Source organism: Petromyzon marinus, chromosome 42 (assembly GCF_048934315.1).
Source record: "Petromyzon marinus isolate PM22_M1 ecotype Great Lakes invasive population chromosome 42, UKy_Petmar_22M1.pri1.0, whole genome shotgun sequence".
NCBI classification, from domain to species: Eukaryota; Metazoa; Chordata; class Hyperoartia; order Petromyzontiformes; family Petromyzontidae; genus Petromyzon; species Petromyzon marinus.
The window spans coordinates 11654808-11676028 of record NC_133708.1 but is presented as its reverse complement, the minus strand read 5'-3'; the positions used below and the strand labels follow the sequence as shown (position 1 = coordinate 11676028).

Below are 21221 nucleotides of genomic sequence, written 5' to 3'. Positions count from 1 at the left end.
GAAAGCCGTGTGGTGTATGCCACACTTGGTTCACCTATGGGTTATTATAAAGTCGTATTAATTACGCTAAATCACTTCATTTGTAAATCCACAGACGGATGAACGCCTTCCCACGTCCTTTTGGCCATGCAGATCGTTGAGCTATCGTTTGTGGCCAGGTTGCTTCTACAAAAGAGCTGTATAGCTCAGTAGGCCTTACCTGCTAAAATTGGCCATGCTTTATCACCCTGGTTAGTGCGGCTTGGTGATCAAAACCAGTTCCGATGTCACTCGCCACTCATATTAGCCACGGTCGGGAATCGAACTCGGGTCACCTGCTTCAAACTAAATAGCACAGTGCACTAACCCCACAGGAAATTATAATTAAGGAAGCCAAAGACCTTTAAGCCCCCGTGTGTCTGTATTCTATGCAGGAGGTCGTGGGTTCAATCCCGACTCTGATGCATATACATTTGGAGTTTGCGTGTCTCTCTCCCCGTGGTCGCGTGTATTGTTATCCGGGTCCTCCGGTTTTCCCTCCACATTTAGATTATTTTGCTGCAGGACATTTCCGCATGATAAGCCACATCGGTTGAGCTATCTTTTTTGGCCAGGTCACTTCTGAAATAGATGCTAAATAGCTCAGTGGGACTTACCTGATAAAATTGACCATACATCATCATCCTGGTGAGTGCGACTTGGTGAGTGGGAAGGGGAAACCCAAAACCAGTTCCGATGTCACTCCCCACTAGTGTTCGCCACGGTCTGGAAACCAACTCGGGTTTCCTGCTTCATAGTACTTAGCACAGTGCACTAAACCCCACAGGAAATTATAATTAAGGAACCCATAGACCTTTAAGCCCCCCGTGTGTCTGTATTGATAATTATTCCCTAACACAGAAACGCCTCGCTGAATTTCAAAGGCTTTTTTTCAGGTGAGTTTTCTTTAAAGTGGTCACTTGTGCTTTTGTTTGGCCAAATCTGATTTATTTTTACGGGAGGGAGGAATAAACTCTTCCTCCCTCCCGTAAAAATACCATGATAAAAAAATCAACACATGCAAAAGAGATACAACTCTCAAACGCCTGTTATATAAACACGACAGTCTGACCACAACCTACTTGCCGTACTCCCGTCTACAGGCCCTATAGGTGGTTGTGTCTTGCATTTAGTGGGTTGACTGTAAATTAATATGCATTCATAGTTTTTCGTATTCTGTGCTAATGTAAAAAAAGTCAAATTGAGCATTTCTCACTTGAGCATTGAGGAATTCATCCCATGTTTGTTGGAAATTACACATTCCTATGGTGGGGGCCGAGTCTATCCAAAGGACAATGACTATTGACTTCTCTACAAAGTGGTACTATTTTATGGACACCAGAGGGATAATGGGCTGAATCAACACCCACTTATGATTTTAACTTGCAACCCTCCAATACGGAGTCACTCGCTCTACCTCTGAGCCACCCAGCCGAGCCATCTGGCCGAGCTACCTGGCTGAGCGACACGGCCGAGCCACCCGGCCGAGCCACCTGGCTGAGCCACACGGCCTAGCCACCCAGCCTCGCCATCTGGCCGAGCCTCCCAGCTAAGCCACCCAGCCTAGCCAACTGGACAAGCCACCCAGCCTAGCCATCCGGCCGAGCCAACCAGCCTCACCATCCGGCCGAGCCTCCCAGCTTAGCCACCCAAATTAGCCACACGGCTGAGCCACCCAGCCTAGCCACCCGGCCAATTCAATTGTTTATTTCGGACTCAAAAACATGACGTCACAAATTCATGAATGATCGTCCAACTCTTATTGGCATCCTTCCACTCATCCGCTCGGTTTGATGTAACCTCCCAATGCCATTGCCCGTGTCCTGTTATAAACAGGTACGGTTTGCTAAACAACATTATCCGCTTTTGAAACATCTTCCGTTCCAATATCACAAATCCCGCGGTGCCATTTCTCCCACTCCCATCTGGACACAGTCGGGGTTCTCGGGTTTTAATTCAACTATGGCCTCGAGGTAATGGACTGGGTGCATGCTGGGGGGATGGGGGGGAGAGACGGGTGGAGAGAGACATTATAAGAGTCTGCTCATTTGCCTGGCTGTAAATAGCGAGAAAATTGCTCGTGTGTACAGGCCACTGCATGCAGGGCTTTAGGAAACATTTGAAACGTGACCAGCAATTACAGAATTACCCGCAATGTCCATATGCAGACAATTACCAGGGCCGCACACTCCTGTGCTGAGTTTAGACAATTGCCCTTAGCGGAGAGACATGTCTTTGGGGTGGCTATTCGTCTCCATTCGGTACCAGTGGTTGAAATTCCCCATTCCTATGGTGGGTGCCCGTATATCCAAAGGACAACCACTGTTGACATCCACACACAAATGCAAACCCATTTTATTGACGCCGGAGAGGGCTAAACACACATTCATCCCTAAACGGTATTTGAACTCGCAAACCTTCCAACTCTGGGTCAAGTGCTCTGACCACAGTGTCACCTTGCCGGATGTTGTGAATAAACACGTGCGTGCAATACGTGGAAATATGTTAACATATATACAAAGACAAAGATCCTCCGTATAGCCTGAACAGACTGTGGGGCAAGTGCTGTGAGCGGGCACCTATGAAGGCCGGCACAGCACGAGGGGGTGGGTGGCCAACACCACACCCGGCCGCCTTTATCTCCCTAGCGACGATGCTTCTACACGCCGCACCATGTACTTATTTGAGGCTGAGTCGACCTAGGGGAGGCCCAGGACCGGTTCAGATAATCGTGACTGGTGTTCGCCCTGAGCGGGAATCGGACACGTGTCACCAGGTTTGTAGCGCAGCACACTAACCGCTACACATATATAGACACAGATATATTTGCGAAAGATGAGCGCTGAAAGTAATGCTAATAAACGTATCAGATGCGAGCATTCGTAACGAAACATTCTGCGACACGCGCCACCCTCGTGGTTACGTTACGCCCGTACTCCGCGAGCCGTAGACACTTTGTACTGCGAGTACCACCGCATGATGACAAGCTGCCAAGGCACACACGCAGCAAGCACCGCCGCTTGCTTGATAAGGGTTCATCCCACGCCCGCCATGAGAAATACACAAATTCCCTGGACTTTGAGCAAGAGTGAGTTTGAATTCTGCCGAGTCCACGGATCGAATGAGCATCGAATAGATTACGCAGTATACTGTAATGGCATTTCATCACATTACGGATGATGAAACCTGATCGTCATCATCTCTTTCATAGGCATCTCTTTCATCGCTGCTTACACAACCATGCCAAGCCCACTCAGACTGCAATTTAGCTCTGATGGCCAGCACAGAGCCCCGGTGAATCATTTAAACTGCATGACTCTAAAGACGTGGCTTCAATAAATTAGCTTCCTAAGGAATTAAGTCCACGTTTAGAAGCTATAACTCTGGCTGCAAACTTTTTTTATATATATAATTGGGAGCTAACCTATGAGCATGCTTTATGTTCTTGGTCTGAAAGTGATTTTGTAATAGAGACCTCGTTCTCATAATCACGTGTCATGTGTTATTCTGATTATCGTAGTTGTTTCTCTGAATCTACATCAGCCATACGAAAGAAGATTATCACGTGTGTCTGTGCGTGTGGTGGTGCCACACAGCGCTGGTGTAACGGCTATCACGCTGTGCTAAGAACCCGGCGAGCCGAGTTCGATTCCCGCTCACGTCCACCAATACCAGTGACGATTATCTGAACCGGTCCTGGGCCATCCCCATGTCGACTCAGCCTCAAATCAGAGTACCTGGTGCGGTGTGCTAACATCGCCACTCGGGAGACAAAGGCGGCCGGGCGTGGTGGCTGTCCGCCCAGCCCCCTCGTATGCCATGCCGGTCTTCATAGGTGCTCGCTAACAGCACTTGCCCTCGCCCCAACAATATGTTAAAGGCTACACGGGGGATGGGGGGGGGGGTCTTTGTCTTTGCCACACAGCGCTAGACTTTGTAAAAGTCAGAGTGTGCGTATATGCACGTGTACACACACACACATCCGCATGCTGAGCCGAGCTTCGAGCATTTTTAAACATCAAGTCTTGCACTCATAAACACACTGGGTGTTTATAAGTGCAGGACGCACAATGCTTATGCAAATCTATAAACAATGACTCCTGTAGATGTGTACGTGTCCGGGGCACGTGCGTGCATCCCGCAGTTGGGAGCGGTGGCGTAGTTGGCCATCGCCCTGCGCAACTAACGAGGCCAACAACAGTTTATTTAAACCGGCCCTGGGCCTCCCCTAGGTCGACTCAGCAGTATATAACTACACGGGGGCTGTTTGTAAGCATCACCACCGCACCTCCGATGAGCGCGGTTGTCGACGTACGGTGCGAAAGTAGTTAAACATGCATACATACACACCACTGGGGAGACAAAGGCGGCGGGGCGTGGTGCTGGCCGTCCACCACCCTCGTGTGCCGTGCCAGCATAATACATGTTCACGAATAGCACTTACCCCTAGAGCATGCTAAAGGCTATACGGGGCATCTTTGTCTTTGGGTCAGGGGTGAGTGGGAATCGTTGGGGCGTGGTTGACGCACTGCACTGCTTAACAGGTGCTTTAGGTTCACTTCCCATCCACGGAGAAAACCAGTGGCACATCATATCTGATCATCTCCTGAACCTCTCAATAAATATATATATAATAAAATACTTGTTTAGTCAGGAAAAGTCACACTGGGACTCAACTCTTTTTTTTCAGGGGGGTCCTGTCAAGCTTTTTGTTTTCACAGTAGGGGGCGATGTTGCTGTTGTGTCATCCAATCATTAATATGCAGGTCATGTTTGTCAGTATTCCGATTGTTGGTAAACACCAATGACGTCGTATGTTGTTGATTTTTTCAGCTATTTTGGAGGAAACCAGATAAACTCGCTGGATAATTTGTACGTCCTCTCCCTGTTCTGCATGGGTTATAACCCTGTTCTGCATGGGTGGACGCACACACTCCACACAGCAAGGCATCCGAGGTGGGAATTTAACCCAGGTCCTTCTTTCTGTGAAGCACAAGTGTCCGTACCACGTGGTCACCCTGCCACCTATGCCAGTGACGAGGGTTGCCACCTCTCCGGGAATTGGCATCTGTGTTTTGGGTGCCAGTTATTGATTCGTACCGAGACCTGGTGAGCGGCATTGAGTTGAACTTTGTTACAGTTTTTTTAATAGACTTAGGCTGGCTGAGAATACGTCTTGGGGGATTGGTCTGTTGAAAAGGTGGCATCCCTCCCGTCGATACATCCTGTTTAATCCACTTGTGCTTTGTGTGTGCACGTTTGCTTCATCTGTGCCTGTGTGTATGGTAGTGTAGCGGTTTGCGCGCTGCGGTACGAAGACGAACCACCCGAGTTCGATTCCCGCTTACGGCCAGCACCAGTGACGATTATCTGAACTGGTTCTGGGCCTCCCCTAGATCGACTCAGCCTCAAATGAGTACCCGGTGCGATGTGTAAACATCGCCACTGGGGAGACAAGCGATCAGGCAAGGTGCTGGCCACCCACCCCTTCGTGTGCTGTGCCGGACTTCATAGGTGCTCGCTAACAGCATTTGCCCCAACAGTCTGTTCAGGCTATGCGGGGGTCTGTGTTTGTAACTGCCACATTCAACCTTAATTAAGGACCTCCTGTTGTGTCCACAAACATACGCATCGGGGAGACAAGGTGGGCGGGTGTGTACGCTGGGCACGTCGCACCTTAATAGTCTACAGGGTAAGACTAAACATATACAGGAGGTTAATCTTGAGCCCATAAGTCGTCTGCACTCGCGCAAGAGGCAACGCACGTGGTTTCTTTGGTTAGCTGTGGTGAAAAAAAAGAAGCGTGATGAATCAATCTGCACTATTAAACCAGGTGGAATCCGATTGAGGTTCATTATCCTCTTTCGCAAGGGACAGACAGACTTGCAGGCAGCCTCAACTTAACCACAGCCATACTCTCGTCAGAAGCACAATATGTATTTATACTGCAGCAGGAGTCCGATGAGCTACGTTGCTCTTTTTGCACAGATGTCCATTCGGGGCAGGTCAGAAGATTACAAGAATAATACAAAACACGGTAGGAGTGCAAAGTATAGTAAACTAAACAATATACAAATACAACTCATCCACGCTTGAACTAACCAGGTAAGGCCCACTGAGCTAAATGGCTCATTTTGCAGAAGCGACATTGGCCACAAATGACAGGTCCACGAGGTGGCTCATCACGTGGCCACTCATAGCAGCAAAATGATCGCGACAACCCAAACGCATGTTTTTTTAACGTGGAATTGGAACAAATAGACAATAAAATACCGGAGTGACCCGCGCGTGCTGTGCGGGCATGTGCTCGTGTGTCAACGTGCACTTGTCTGCTGATAGCCGGCCGGGGAGTGTTGTGAGCAGCGGTCTGTGCGGTGGCACGACACAAAGGCGAGGCTTGTTCTGGCGGCACGCAGAGTTCACAGATACAAGGGCCCTCGTGTGAAGAAGGCTCCGCCACAGGACAAGTGAGCTCATGCGACGGCCCCGAGCAAAGTGAAAGCTCTGCCCTCGTAACGTTTAAGTCGTCAGTGGTCGCACAACACGGCAAGCAAAGCTCGAGCTGAGACGAATATGAGGCCCCGTTGTAAGAGCCATATAATGATCGTGTGTGTGTGTTTTTCTACGTGTGTGAGCGACAGTGCAGCGGTTAGCGTGCTGCGCTTTCGAACCCGGCGATCCGAGTTCGGCTCCCGCTCGCGGCCAACACCGTTGACCAATGTCTGAAACGGTCCTGGGCGTCCCCTAGGTCGACCCGGCCTCAAATGAGTACTTCGTGCGGTGTGTTACACATCGTCACTCGAGAGACAAAAGCGGTCAGGCGTGGGGCCAGCCACCCACTCTACCTCGTGTGCCGTTCCGGCCTTCATCGGTGCTCACTAACCGCAATTTGCTCCAAAAGTCTGTTAAGGCTCTACGGGGCGATATACGTCTTTGTGGGATTCTGCAGATGCTATAACGCACTTAAATTTTCTTATCCATTTCCATTCATTGGTCGCGCACAAAAGCAAAAGCTGGGATGAATATAAGCCCAGAATTAAGGACCGGATTTTAAGTAGGGGGAACGTGCGTTGTGTCTTTTGTCTGTGGATCTGGGGAGCGGTGGTGCAGCAGCTGCTTCACGCAATGTCCTACGAACTCGGAGAGGAACTGGAGTTCAATTCCTAACGTCGGTGACCGGTGATATCGGAACGTGTCCTGAACCCTCAAGTGCAATCCGTCCACTCAGTCTTAAACGAGACACTCGTGCGGTGTGTAAAGTAGCAGACCTGGAGAGAGACAAAGGTGGCCAGGAAATGATGCTGGCCACACCCCCCCCCCTCTCTCCCTCGCTCATGTTGGCATTAATGTTGAACTCGTTTCGTGTCGGCAGTGATAGGTGTTCGCCAACAGCACAGGGGTCTGTACGCATCGTTGTGTTCTCTATATGCGCTTGTGGGTAAATTTGTCTCGTGTTCGTGTGATATTAGCATATTTATGACTTAGGATGCAGATTCTTTATGTGCATTCATATTAATGGGTATTGATGGGCAATACACGCTCACTTCACGTGCAGTACAACAAACACGATTTGCATATGTAAAGACATTTGCATGTATCTACATAAATAGGAACCGTAAAGACACCCGTTGAGCAAGCGGCCTACAGGGGTAGACAGAGAGCACGCGAACACAGCAGGTTTGAGTGCTGGCAGTTCACAGCAAACAACATTCACACACAGATCATGGAAACAAGGCAAGGTGTCTCACCTGCTCAAACCAGGCTGGGAGGAGGTTCGTATTTGGTCCTAAGCCAACGGTGAAAATTCCCCCGATTCCTATGGTGGCGACCAGTCATGGGCATTGAGAGTCACCCAAGCCCAACTTGCAAAGTGTTGCTCAATATTTTATTATTATTATTATTGAATCCGGAATCGACCTCCGGTGATCTTGATCGATCTGCCCCAAACCAGGATTTTAACTCGCAATTCGTCCACTTGTGAGCTCCTGCACTCGAACCAAAAATGCCAAGCAAAAACAAAGCTACGAACACGACAAAGGTTCCGCAGCTTCACGCGAGTATATCCAACGATTCATCATCGCCCACAAGGCCTCTTTAGGTTGTTGGGGGCAAGTGCCATTAGCGAGCAACCGCTGAAGGTCAGCACACAGCATGCAGGGGCTGCATGGACAGCCTCAACCCCCAAAGTGCTGATGTGTACACGCCATACCAGGTACTCGTTTAGGGCTGAGTTGACCTCGGTATGGTCCACGACCAATTCGGATATTCACCGCTGATGACGACTTATCAGCAGGAATCGAACTCAGATCACTGGGGTTCCGATCAGCGCATGCTAACCACTACAACTACAGTTTCCCCACACGTATACAAACAAAGACAAAGGTCCCCCGTATTGAATTAGCAGACTGTTGGGGCAAGTGCTGTTAGCGAGCACCTATGAAGGCCGGCACGGCACGCGAGGGGGTGGGTGGCCAGCACCACGCCCGTCCGTCTTTGTCTCCCCAGCGGCGATGAGTACACACTGCACCGGCTACTCATTTGAGTCTGAGTCGACGCGGAGGAGGCCCGGCACCGGTTCAAATAATCGTCACCGGTGTTGGGACTCGAACTCGGCTCGCCGGATTCATAGCGCAGCGCGCTAACCGCTACACTCACGCGTAAAAACGCACGCACGCGCGCGCGCACGCACGCGCACGCACGCACGCGCGCCCACAGAGGGCACGCCGGCGACTGCGCGGTCAGAATCGCGGCGGCTCGGTCGCGTGTCCCCGGCTGGAACTCACCGCCGTTGCACTCCTTTCTGAGCGCATGCCTCCGACGCCTTCCCTTCGCGGAGACGCTCGCATCCTCCCGCCCGTTCATCGCCAGGCTCCGCGCCGCGGACTCGGGCTGCATCGCCTCTCTCGTGTCCGCAGCGGCTCAACGCCGACGGAGCGCGAGCCACCCGCGACTCAACCCGCACAATCCCCCCCCGCCCGCCGCCGTTGTGCGCCTCGCAGGCAGCGTCGATCCCGTGCGCGACGCTGCGAGCTTCCAGCGTGCGGCGGAGGGTGGGGTGGATCGCCTCTTATCTTCCCCTCGTCCGGCGCAGTCCTTCCTTTGTTTTAAAGTTTGATGTCATGATCTCCCTGCTGCACCGAGATGCAAAAGTTCAGCATCTCCATCTCCCAGCGGATACAAACTTGGGTCACCCGGCCCCCGCCGCCTGCCCTGTGCCACAGTTACACTTACTGAGAGAGAGAGAGCTAGCGAGAAGTGAGTGAGTGAGCGAGAGAGAGAGGAAAATAAACATACAGTACAACGGCAGTGGACACAAAAGGAGCGAGTAGTTTGTTGGCAGGAGGCGGAGGGAGGAGGAGGAGGGAGGCAGGGCTTAGTGGAAGGCTCAGGGATTGGGGTGGGAGGGATATGGGTTACAGAGAGGATGTGTGTGTGTGTGTTTGGAGACTGGGTCACTCAGCGTCGTGTGTCTGGCACAGATAATGCAAGTCAGATGGCTTCTGCTAGAGAGAGTGGCAAGCTCGCCCCAACCACTTTCTCTTGTAAAGGGTGCTCCGGCAGGCTTGCTCGACCGCATGGAGTTGACTGTGACTCTGCACGACTGCTTCTGGAATAAATCATTCCTTAGATGGGGGGGGGGGGTTGCATATGCGAGTCAAGTCAGGGGGTGTGTTTCATGTTCTCAGTGGGAGGTGTCTAGGAAAGTCCAGCCCACCACTCATTTGTGCAATGAATGTACAGCTTATTTGGGCCTTTCGGTAAAGTCACGTAGAAAGGTGCTGGTCTTTGAACCTATCTACGTGACTTTACCGAAAGAACCTATCTACGTGACTTTACCGAAACACCCAAAGAATATGAATTCCTGCAGTCACGAAAGCTTTAAGTCAAGAATGTACAGCTGTTGGAGGCAACAAAGCTGCTGATGTGCATGCGCGTGCATGCGTACGTGCGGTGCTGGTCACCTACCCCCACCCCCTCCTTGTGTGCCGTGCCGGCCTTCATAGGTGCTCGCTAACAGCATCTTGCCCCAGTAGTTTATTAAGGCTACACGGGAGATCTTTGTCTTTGTACCGATCCGAATTAGAGTCCCGCTCACGGCCAACACCAGTGACGATTATCTGAATTGGTCCTGGGCGCCCCTAAGTCTACTCAGCCTCAAATGAGTACCTGGTGCGATGTGTAAATTCCGCCACTGGGGAGACAAAGGCGGCCGGGCGTGGTGCTGACCACCCACCCCCTCACGTGCCGACCCGGCCTTCATCGGTGCAGCACTTGCCCCAGCCGTCTGCCCAGGCTAGACGGGGGGTGGGAGATCTTTGTCTGTGTACATTATACATAGACCAGACCACGCCTACGATTGGTCGAGTTGCCTTCCCATCTGCTAAGGAGATGGGAAGGGGATTAGAGGGATGTAGGGGTGGAGGGAGGTGAAGAAATGATCCTTCAGATTGGAGGCTTCCCCCGATCACGTAAAAAAAAATGTGTCCCTTGGCACTTTCAGGGAATTGTGCGATGAGAAATTGGGCCATACACAAGGGTTTCCGAGTGTGTCCATATCTCTTGACTGTAAACAGTCAGAAACGACACAAAACAAAAACACGCTTGCCTTGCGGTTATGGTTAATGTTGGTTAATGTCGGTGCGAGCGTTCAATATTAATGGCAATGCGTTGACTGGCAAAGGATAACAATCCGTAATCAAGGTTTTTGGGTTAGATCGCGTTATTTATAAATGTGTCGTAACCCTCCACCACCCGACACGGCCAATCAGCAAAAAAATGTCACGCTGACAAAAGACAAATAGTTCACTACTTTAGCCCACCGGTGTGTTGAAGAGTGAATCCACAACATTTACAGTTTGAGTACGACGTTTCACTGGTAATTACATCCAGCATCACCGGTGGGCTAAAGTAGTGAACTATTTGTCTTTTGTCAACGTGACACTTTTTTGCTGATTGGCCGTATCGGGTGGTGGAGGGTTACGACACATTTATAAATAACGCGATCGAACCCAAAAACCTTTATTATGAATAATATTGATCGCGAAAGCCTACGTGATAACAATCCGGCTGGCTTCCTGTGTGTGGGAGTTGGCCAGATCTTAAACAAGGTTTTCAGAAAAATAAATTGGGAAACCTGTGACTCTGCCTGACGTATAAAAAGGTAAGGCTACTATTTTTGTCACGGAAGTCGCGTGGCGGTGGGAGTGGCGGATTAAGCTAGTGCGGGGCCTGTAGCATTTGTTATAAAGGGGCCATGAATGAAAAAAAAAACATTAAAACACAAATGTTTTACTTGCATAGCAAAGTAATTGTATTTTTTTATTTGCTATACAAACAGATATTACGACAAATCGTCAACCTTAAACACCCAGTCGTTCATAAAAGTTGAAGGCAGTATAGTACTATAGTAATAGAGCAAGTGCAGAATCACTGAACCGGAATTGATAGCCTGAAGGCATTTAGCGCGGGGCCCTCGAAAGTGTGGGGCCCGTAGCTACTACTACATATGTAGCTACTTTTTCTACTGGGATAATCCGGCACTGGGTGGTGGTGGTGGTCATCGACATCTGGAAGTTGAACTTGAAATCGTCGAACAAAAAACATAAAACGAGGCACTTCCTTTATTTTCTTTCAAAATTGTGATACGTGAGCGTTGGGGACGGGGAGGGCAATGCCCCACAATTCCATGGCACGTTGGCGATTTATATATATATTTAATCACACCTCTAAACTAAATTTTATTTTATTTTACCAGGTAAAGCCCACTGAGATATTAGCTCATGATAGCTTTTCTACTGGAGATCTACAGGAGATCGACTGGACATCTACTGGACTTCTACTGGAGATCTACTGGACATCTACTTCACATCTACTGGAGATCTACTGGACATCTACTGGACATCTACTGGAGATCTACTGGACATCTACTGGAGATCTACTGGACATCTACTGGACATCTACTGGAGATCTCCTGGACATCTACTGTAAATCGACTGGACATCTACTGGAGATCTACTGGACATCTACTGGACATCTACTGGAGATCTACTGGACATCTACTGGAGATATACTGGAGATCTACTGGACATCTACTGGAAATCGACTGGACATCTACTGGAGATCTACTGGACATCTACTGGATATCTACCGGACATCTACTAGAGATATACTGGACATTTACTGGACATCTACTGGAGATCTACTAGACATCTACTGGAAATCGACTGGATATCTACTGGACATCTACTGGACATCTACTGGAGATCTACTGGACATCTACTGGACATCTACTGATAATCGATTGGACATGTGCTGGAGATCTACTGAACATCTACTGGACATCTGTGAAAAATAGCTTCATAGATCATCCGATTCCTCCAGTATAAATACATATTTTGATTCTGAATTGGCTTATTTTTACAACGTGGCAATTTATAGCAGAAAAAGAATATGTACGTACTTTGTTTCCCAATGTGGAGGGTGCGAAAGTGGAGAATCCCAGAGAAAGATCCACGTGACCAGGGGAAGAACATGCAAACTCCACATACACAACAGCCTCGGAATCGAATCCACGACCTCCTGCCACCACTGCGCCCGTAACATTCACGAACATTCACCGTGACAAAATTGTAGCCGTGCGTGAAATCGAAGCGGCTTTTGAGCATGCGAGTGCCTTCAAATGGATGCGACGTCCATGTTAAAGCGCTGATTTTAGAACGAATACGGTATCGTGTCGGACGAATTCGAGGAGAGAAACGAAGAGGTAACATTGAAAAAAAATGTAACTTGACCTTTTGCCAAGCCATGCCTTTATACTGAGGCTGTGGAATATTCTGTGGAAACTTGAGACCACATTGCCTCTCTTAAACTTGCAGTTTCCGTAGTCAGCACTTTTTCTGTTAAAAAAACAATCTGGCTAAAACAATATGGCAGCATCTCCACCCACACACCTCCCAGACAAATCACATCATAGCAATTGCTTTGCACATGCGCGTTATGTTAAAACAATAACAATGTGTAAGCCCTCCGTTGAATAATGCCTCCCAAAAACCGCGTTAGTCACGGCGGCCTTTTGAACATTCGTGATCACACTCAAAATAATCGTTCGCGTCGTTGTGGAGAATTTAAATAACAAAATAAATAAGCGGACGGTCACGTCTGCTTCACACACCCGTCTATCCACGTAAGAAAAATAAAAAGTATTTTCGACACAACTCATCAGCCGCACGGCGTTCTGGAAGCACATAAATTCACAGCAGCATTGCTTTCAAGACAAGCACAACCGTGGACATGTATGCGACACACAGTATCTCATCGGCAGAGTCGGGCTTGTTGTTTGTATATATGTTGAACTTATTTTGCACCGTACATAGCCAACCGTACTAACTGGATGTGCGGGGTAAGGACAACAAACAAAACACAAAAATCAGTTATGAAGAAATTCAGCCTTGCGTTCGTGCAGGGATGCGAGAAGCTATTTATTCAGCTCTCATCAACGCCGAGAGACAATCGGTAGCCCACGCGGCGATTCGTTTCGCGTTCGTTCAACAACAACAGCCACAACGACATTCGGCGAACCGGTCCAAGAACGGACACCGTCAATATGAACGCGTGCTCGGTGTTTTCCTCATGCAGTGCGTAGGTGACGGAAGGCGCAGCGCGCAGGTGAATGTGCGCGTGTGCACTTACCGCATCCCCGTCAAGCCGTACAGTTCAGCCCGTATTCTTGTACGGGGACATTTAGAAATTTCAGGTCTACACGGCGTGCAGCCGTGTCAGTACGGGCAAACAAATACATATTATATATTTAGTTGTGTTTCTCCCTTGTGATGGGACTTTGTAGGATGAACGTTGAGATGTTTAAGGGGCACGGGGTGACCAATACGGGTTTGAATTGGTCTGTAATAAGGTAGGGCACTGATAAGGGGTTGATAGGTGTGATGCCGGGTGGAATTGTGTGTCACAAGTATTGCCAATAACTTGTCCCCGTCAAAACGAAGGTACAAGTGTCTCCCCTGCTCGAGTTAAAGAAGACGTCGCTTATTTATATTGGCACCCTTGAACCAGTCGTGGAAATTGCACGTTCTCATGGCGGCAGAAAATCTACTGCATAGGAGACCCGCTGTAGACTCCCTGCAAAGTCGTATTTTTTAGGCTGAGTCAACCTCTCTGATGTGCATGTAAACTCATCGCATTCTGATTATGAGTCAATAACTTTTGCCACAGCGCCACGTGGCTATGCTACCCGTAGACAGCGTACATTTGCAAAACTTTAACAACTCACGAGTGAGTGACAGGCAGACAGAGAGTAGCACAGAATGAAATTAAAATATTTCCCACCCCACTCGTCTCAGCGGTAGGTTGCAATGTTTAAATGCGTTCAGCGCATCACGATTTTTTTCAAAGCCAATCATATCCAGGGTTACCACCTGCCCTGCTTATCCGTGGATGTCCTCTTGTTGGGGTAGCCGTCCAGGGAAATCTGACGGTCTTATTGGGTGATAAAAACATTCCAGTTGTGGTCAGTTGAGTAATAATAATACACCACTCAAGACAACACATGCAGTCATGTGGCTCTCCCCTCATCCGATATTGTAGAGATGTTCTTCTCGTTCCATGATACGTTACGTTGTTTTTGCATCTCAGAGGCGACAACTCTAGCCTTACCGCTACCGTGAAACTTTTCGAAGGAAAAAAAAACGATTTTACAAGCAATTTTTACTTTCAAAACCAGTTTCCGGTAACAAAAAGAAACACTTTATAAAAACTGGCAGCCCACCTCTTAAATCGCTCGCGTTGGCAACGTTGGGGTTGGTTTCTGTGGCACTTCCCATGTCACCCTCGTTTACAGTTCGTTGCCACTAACGCGTGTACGTCGCGAAGCATGGCAAGTGCAGAATGCGCGTTAAAGATGCAGGGTTGTGTTAAAGCAAGCGCCAGCTCGGGGTTTTTTTTGTTGTTTTTGCTGCAATTGCGATGAGCAGCAGCTGCTTCGCTAATTAGAGAGTTCAACGGCAAAGCAGAGGCAATGGTTAATGGGCCCAAGTGCTTGCTGCCGGGATGCCACTGGGCCGGTTCTACTGGGGGATGGGGGGGGGGAGATGCGTGGATTCATTCATTGGTTAGAAAACCTGGGGCGGATCTCCTCCCCGCTCGACCTGAACCAGAGAGACAGACAACACGCCCGTGTAAGGATGGAACAAAACAGAAAATGGCATTAAGGCAGACGTTGTTCTTAGCGGGTCGTTTAACCCCCAGGGTTCGCGTAGATCGAGACGGCCAAGTTTCGTCCGCGTGTTCCCACCCATCAACGCAATGTGCGCAATGTTTTAAAACTCACCAGAGGTGATGCGCGAGCCCTTGCCAGCGGCAACACGGGCTGTAAACCATACACGGGACCTTTTTTTAGAAAAGTGGTATGTTTTTTTTACGCTCACGATAACAATTCTGGGGCGCAGCTGCCTAGATTTACTAAAGGGTGATCTTTCGCCCACACTGGGATCATTTTGTGGGAAGTCGGTAGTAGCTGTCCTCTGCAAAAAAAAAGGCTCCTGCCATATGAATGTGGAATTTACACTGCTGTCTGAAAAATGTAAAACAACTCAGTGTCTCCTTGTTCACATCTGCATTGTGGGAAATGGTCGTTGCCATCAGTGGCCCTGAGCCAGTGGTGGAAATTCCACATTCATATGGCAGGAACTTGATTTTTTTTTCTAGAGGACAACTCCTGTTAACTGCCAGAAAGCAAATAACAATAATTCCTGCTATGACTCCAGTTAATGCTCACTTGAGTCTCAAGGACATTTTTAAAGAGGCTCCTGCCTTGGGATATTAGGCAAATTTAATTAAAGATGTGCATGACAAGCAGGAGGAAACTGGAGAACCCGGAGAAAACCCCACTGTGTATGCAAAGAGATAACCCCACCAAAGCTCTCCAACAGTAGAATGAAGAATATATCATTGCGTAGTGATTGTCCCACACGATTCATTGGACAGAGTAATCAAGGAAGCTGCAAAAAAAAACACTACACGCTGTGATTGGTTAGGGCCGGAGGGTTGGGTGAGCGTCAGGTGGGACGGTTAGGTCAGGCGAGGGTAAGAGAGAGGATGATGAGAGCTGGAGACGGAGTGCGATGAGGTACGGAGCCAGGAAGAGGTTGAAAGAGGGAGCGGGAGGCAGAGTTCGGGGTCTTGCGAGAGAGAGAGAGCTAAGGTGTGGACCCGTGCCGTGGAATAAAGACCTGACCTTGTGGATAAAGAAATGGGCCAGTCTTTAAATTGTACTGCCATCTCCTGGCCACCTCAAAGCCCAAGGCTGCAATGCCTAGTCGAGTATTCCTAGGTTGCCTCCAACCAAAGTACTAAGCATAAGGTCAATTTTATTTATCTTACAGGAAAGAACAATACTGGGGCGCATTAAGAGACACTCGGTCCTACATAACAAAATCATTTTACGCACATTGTTTCAATTTCGGAGTGAATGATGGGCTGAGTGAACCAACCCTCGGCTGGCATTCGAACTCGCAACATTCCAGTCGTGATCCAAGAACAATGATCGCGCACAGCCTCACCCTCAATGTGAATGTCCGCCGAGGCCTGTCTGAGATGGGTGATGGGATGATGAAATACTCAAGCGGCTGCAATACACACGCGCACGCAAGGCAGGATGATGAGCAGACAGGTAAGGGCGGGCACGTGTGGGGTGTAGCGACGCAGGGAGGGAGGGGAGGTTATACAACCCCATGGGTGTGGAGGTGGAGGAAGGTGTTGCGGTTATGTAAAGTTGGGTGAATTACGGTTCGTTAACGCGATGGAATGTTACCACGTGTGTGTAAATGTGCGTATACACAAACGCATGTGTGTGTTGGCTAACATCGGTGACGAATTTCTGAACCCGTCCTGTGCCTCTCCTCGATTGATCCAGCCTCAAATGAATACCTGGTGCGGTGAGCAAACATCATAGCTGGGGAGACAAAGGCGGACAGGCGTGGTGCCAATCACATCGCCCATACGTGTGCCGTGGTTGTGTGTGTATACGCAATCTGTGGGAATTTTATTTTTAAACGTTTCGGTTGATGTTTTCGTGAGTCAATATGTACCGTACACCAATCCACAGTTCACTAATTAAAACCGGTGCTCAAGCATTAACTATTTTTAACAATTATTTGTTGTGGAGTGTTGGCACAGTGGTTAGCACACTGCGCTATGAGAGTAGCATGGGGAAGTATGGTGAAACAACGCCCCATGACTAATTATGCGTGGACAGGACATCGTCCCACAAGCTGAACATGTTATTGGTTCTTTCGGTAAAGTCACGTAGAAGGGAAACAATAAAATAATAAAAATATAAAACAATACAACTTTACCGAAAGAACCAAGAATCCGTGCAGTCACGAAAGCTTTAAATCAGAAGCTGAACATGATTACTTTTGACATTTATTTCAGTGCTGTACCTGTGTGGACATTCTCCCTCCGTTGGATTGTTTTCTTTTACAAAATGCATATTAACAAATTATGAATTTTGAGGGAATACGCAGGGCGCCACTGTGGTGAGATGTTAACTACCTCGCCTGGTATACAGGAGGGTAGTGGGTTCCACCCCGACATTAACGCCTGTATTTTCGGAGTTTGCATGTTCTCCCCGTGATAGCCTGGGTTTTTCCCCGGACCCTCTTGGTTCCCTCCCCACCCCACATTTAGAATCAACACGCGTTTAGAGTTTTTGGCTGCAATAAATGTCCACATGATGAGCCACTTCGTTGAGCTATCCTTTGTGACTGCGGTCGCTTCTGAAAAAGAGCTGTAGCCCAGTGGGCCTTACCTAGTATAACATACACAAACAAATTGCTGAAGTGAAACTGCCGTACTCTGTTGAGGAATTTGGGTTCAACTTCTCACCAGCATAGCCACAACAAACAACACTCGGGGCTGTAAACCAGTTCTCATATCGTTAGCGAGGGTAAGAAAAAGCGCACACTTTTTAAAACAGCGTCGCAAAGCAAATGAACGCTCAGCATTTTGTTTTATTACCGCATCACACATCGCCCCAATAAAAACCGGGGAAGGAGGAGGAGGTGGGGGTGGCTTGCTCATTTGCCAAGACGCATTGACGCAACTGCCAGCGACGCCGAGAATTCCATTAACGGATTTCAAATTGCTTTCAAGGATCAGAGGCCGATAAACATCAGAAGGCAGCGGCGGCGGCGAGGGGGGTGGAGGGATGCAAGCCAGCCAGCCAAGAGGCCACTGTAAATTGGTTCCAGGATCAAATTTCTTATCAGTCATCCCTGTCGGCAGGCGCATGCTTGGCACCACCGCGGGTCGAGTCGTGGGAGTTTTGGCTGGTAGTGAGTGAAGCTGAGTCAAAGTGATGGTGCGGACTCAAACGTCAGAGGTGAGGTTTGTGTGGATCTCGTAGTGAGTGCACTTGAACTGCCTCGTCAGAAGGCACACTCATAGTACGCTCCGATTGGGCATTCGGGGGTGATTGCAAATATTAGCAGAACTTTTTTTTCTGTGTCTGTACATATCAACATTAAGTTTTATTGCCAATCCGCCTATTCGGCTTCATAGACCAAGATTATCAAGAAGAATGTTGAAGCAAACGTATTCTCAGCTTTTGGGACTCAACCCTGACCGTGCTGATGAGACCCAGGACGGTTAATCCGCTCCAGGGTTTTATTTTTGCTCAAACAGATGTTGCTTGATAACAGTGGCCCGCAAAGACAATGCAAGTATGTGTGCTGATGGACTAAACCCATGTTATGTTGATGTAGACACAACATGGGAGCGCCTGCTTGTACGGGATTTGCCTGTTGATTTTCGGTGATTCCACTCCCCTCCGCCTGATTCTTCCCCCGTCGTGAAATGATGACTGTGGGAGCAGACAGCGGGAATATTGTGCTGAACGGTAGCGCCTCTAGAGGTTGCAGGGGTCACACAAAACATCCCTTGTACACACAACACAAACGAATACGGAGACTCCTCCATTTACGAATATTCGACTCACGAACGTTCAAAGACACGAACAGACCTCTCACGCATGTGAGAGGTCTGTTCGTAAGCTCAACCACCGCGCAAATGATGGTGTTGGTGACATCTACATCTGCAGAACGTGAAGAACCAGGTCTCGTCTCCATCTACAGGAGATTATACAGCGTTTGAAGCCATTGTCTTGTGTATATGTCATACAGCATGTTTGGAATCGACAAGAGTTAAGTTTAACTTACGAACAAATCGACTTTCGAACAAACCTCTGGAACCTAACTCGTTCGCAAGTTGAGAGGTCCCTGTACAACTTATAAAGCCATTGCCCGTATTTATTGTACATGCCGCACAACACGTTTGGAATCTGCAGGAGTAAAGTTGGACTTACGAACAAATACACTTACGAGCAGACCTCTGGAATCTAAATCGTTCGTAAGTAGAGGAGTGCCTGTACATATTCTTTCGTATGCTTGCTGATGTAGATGCAGACCACCAACTACAATTTCACATTTGGGTGGTCAAGCCAGATAACCGTGTTAGGAGCAGCAGAGTAGTGCATCGCTGTGATGTCTCCTTTGTATTTGCGTATCGGGCATTGCGTCGTTCAATGTCGTACGGTCTGCTCTGGATCACCACTGTCGCACACTGGAGAGTTTTACATGTTCTATTTGTGCATCAGGTATTCGCATCTGCCATGGTTTGTGCTGACGCTGTTTAGGGTGGACCATGAACTTTGTGGAAGATCAAACCAGGGATATTCTGCGTTGGGTCTTTCACAATGTGAGTAAATAAAACATCGATTATTAACACACACACGATTATCTACATCTATTGTGAGCCTCAGTATCGATATTAATGAATTGATGCATCGTTACACCTTGCTTGTTTGTAGGCATACCCACGATACCCCAAACAACAGAGCCACTTGGTATCGGCCGTTCTAAGATTGTCTTTTAAATAACTCGCAGCTAGAGGCTTGCGAGTTCAAATCCCTGCCCAGGGTCGACTCAGCCTTGCAATCCCTCTGGGATAGCTAAATTTGGTAACGCTTTGCAGGATGTCAACAGTTGTCGGTCTATGGACAGACGAGCACCACCACCCCACCATGGGAACGTGGAATTTCTCCCACTGGCTCTTAAGGGCCGCGAGTGGCAGATGAGTGATGCTACTTGTGCATTTATTTTCCGCGAACGATCGTGCACATCTTTGTATCCAGGTCTTCTGTTTATCCTGCAGGTATTTATTGCCAATGAAACGTGGTCCTGCTCCATGGTACATCCACGCGGTTATAAATAACGTGTTGGTCGTTATCCTAATTGTTTTATTTTTGTATTTTTTGTTTTGCCCAGGACGTGCTGGTCCGAGTGTTGTATTTTTTTTTAGTAGGATCCTGCTTGGGGATGTTTGGCCATTTCCTTTGGGGTTTTTGTTGCTGCTGCTGCTGCTGTTGTTGTTGTGTCGGAGGAAACCAAGAGTGGCCGGAAGAAGAAAATAAACCACTCGAACGCACGAGCTGCCGCATAGATAGTGAGAACCCACTTGCTGTACCGCACGCTGCACGCACCACCTCATTTACTCCCGCAGGTGGGCAGCTCACATGCGTGCAGGCGCCCCCATCTCTGCGCAAATCCGCTCACTTTTCCGTCGCCATCCATGTTCACTGGATCACGAGCACGTGCCACTTCGTCTGCCACACGCTCCGCGACGCACCCCGACCGATCCTTGAAAATCCAAACGTGACCTTGTCGAAGAAGCAGAGTGCAAGCACTAAATCTCTGCTTCATTAATAACGTGTCGTCATTAACAATCGCTGCTTTCACGGTCCTGTGTTTTTTGTTTTACATTTCCCAACAGCAGGATGACCGATATATATATACACCCCGTACCCTGACTTCAACTGCTCCGGCAGGGACTAACGCGAGGGAGAGCATCCCAGAAGCTCCCGTGTATTTGCCCACGTACGTCATCGTCGTCATTCGCGGTCTATCCACTGCTGGATGAAGGCCTTCCCCCTGCTGTTGCCATCCGTGGACGGTGTTGTGATACCAAAATTCCATGTCATTCCCGATCTCATCGTGGTCACCATCTCCGCGGTGGTCATGTTCTCGGGCTCGTTTCTCTCCATCGGCTGGCATTCCGTCACCGGTGTCGCCTATCGGAACGCCATCTCGTCTCCGCAACGCTCCCACGACCACACTCCCGCCCAGGCTACGTAA

General features: G+C 48.8%; 1 protein-coding gene across 1 annotated transcript in view; it reads right to left on the bottom strand.

The window, feature by feature from the left end:
* LOC116951130 (FYVE, RhoGEF and PH domain-containing protein 1-like) overlaps window positions 1-9586 on the bottom strand; it is a 125392-nt gene extending 115806 nt beyond the window's left edge. Inside the window, exon 1 of the mRNA XM_032969568.2 lies at window positions 8802-9586. Within this exon, the coding sequence (XP_032825459.2) occupies window positions 8802-8913 (112 nt within the window). The 5' untranslated portion in view covers window positions 8914-9586. The remainder of the gene's footprint in view (window positions 1-8801) is intronic.
* Window positions 9587-21221: the final 11635 nt, after the last annotated feature.